Source organism: Habropoda laboriosa, unplaced genomic scaffold (genome assembly GCF_001263275.1).
Source record: "Habropoda laboriosa isolate 0110345459 unplaced genomic scaffold, ASM126327v1 scaffold34, whole genome shotgun sequence".
Classification (NCBI taxonomy): Eukaryota; Metazoa; Arthropoda; class Insecta; order Hymenoptera; family Apidae; genus Habropoda; species Habropoda laboriosa.
Genome location: NW_017100142.1, coordinates 1,242,533 through 1,244,080, shown reverse-complemented (window position 1 = coordinate 1,244,080; position 1,548 = coordinate 1,242,533). Strand labels below are relative to the sequence as shown.

The window sequence follows — 1,548 nt, the reverse complement described above, 5'->3', positions numbered from 1 at the left end:
CACGCGCACCCGCACGCGGCTCATCCGCACACCGGCCACCCTCATTCGAGCCTCGCCGCGGCCGCGGCTGCTCCGTTCTACGCCCAGAACGTCGCCATGATGTCCTCCTGGCGAGCCTACGACGGAGCTGGATTTCAACGTGCCTCTCCTTACGGTACGTATTCCCTCCTATTCTGCTACACACCGCTGCCGTTAACCAGAGACGTTAACCAGAGCGAGCGGAGGAAAAGCGGCGGCGATAAGTGGTGGAAAAAAAAGCTCCTTTCCTGGCGGAGAAGTGGCTGCGGTGGTCGGCGGGCCATCTGCCACGGATAACAGATAGCGGCGCTTCTTTGAAACGATCTCTGTGCAGAGCGCGCGGTCGAGTGCCCGGCCGATATTTCTCCGCGCGTTCTCGCGCAACAAGTGCGGCCAATCCGTTTCTCGCTTATTCCAGACACCGCGATGGACTTTCAATTCGGCGAGGGGCGCGAGTGCGTGAATTGCGGTGCCATATCGACGCCGCTTTGGAGGAGAGATGGCACCGGACATTATCTCTGCAACGCGTGCGGACTCTATCACAAGATGAACGGAATGAACCGACCGCTGATCAAGCCCTCGAAACGGCTGGTAAGTCGATGCCCACGATACACCCTCTCTCTGTTATCGCGTTGTTAGTCGCGAGATCACACGGTCCACGAATCCGAGTGGATGTTGGAATTTCAGACGGCGACCAGACGGCTGGGACTGTGCTGCACGAACTGCGGCACCCGCACCACCACCCTCTGGAGGCGTAACAACGAGGGCGAGCCCGTCTGTAACGCCTGTGGCCTCTACTTTAAGCTCCACGGTGTCAACAGACCGCTGGCCATGCGAAAAGACGGCATTCAGACGCGAAAACGGAAGCCGAAGAAGACGCCGGAACCGAACGCCAGATCCTCTACCGTAGAACACGACACTGCCACCGTTTCTACCGCTTCCTCTCCGTCTACGGGTAACCAGCGCCGAACCTCGCCTCCTTCTCCTCCTCGCTTCGCTCTTTCACCGATCGACACGGTTCCGTTCGCAGAACTAAAGAGCAGCCAGCAACAGCAACAACAGCAGCAACAACAGCAGCAGCAGCAGCAGCAGCAGCAGCAGCAGCATCAGATGGAGGTATCAAAGTCGTCGAGTGGCGGCGCGTCCAGCTCGACGGAGAGACCTGTCTACCTCGGGCACACGTCCCTTTTGGCTACCGGAAGCGTGGCCACCGTGAAGACGGAACCGCGAAGCTGCGACGGCATCGTCGGTCAGCCCTATTCCTCCTATTACCAACATCCCCATCAGCTCGGGGTGGCGACCAACGAGCACCAACAGCAGACCTACTACGGTAGCCAGGAGGCGCCGTATCATCATCAGCATCACGTTACCGCAGCCGCTAAATTGTTGGCCTCCACGTAATTCGATATGAATTATCGTCGCGTCGCGTCAGACTGGCGTGTGTAACTGAGTGCGCCGACGACGCGAAAATTAGTTATCCGCGTGTTAAGTTAAGATTTCCTTCGTTGTTCGTCGACGTCGATTCGCCGC

General features: G+C 58.5%; 1 protein-coding gene across 1 annotated transcript in view; it reads left to right on the top strand.

Moving 5' to 3' along the window:
* LOC108571889 (GATA-binding factor A-like) overlaps window positions 1–1,542 on the top strand; it is an 11,871-nt gene extending 10,329 nt beyond the window's left edge. Inside the window, exons 3-6 of the mRNA XM_017934050.1 lie at window positions 10–154; window positions 437–609; window positions 706–973; window positions 1,049–1,542. Of these exons, the coding sequence (XP_017789539.1) occupies window positions 10–154; window positions 437–609; window positions 706–973; window positions 1,049–1,419 (957 nt within the window). The 3' untranslated portion in view covers window positions 1,420–1,542. The remainder of the gene's footprint in view (window positions 1–9; window positions 155–436; window positions 610–705; window positions 974–1,048) is intronic.
* The last annotated feature ends 6 nt before the right edge of the window (window positions 1,543–1,548 follow it).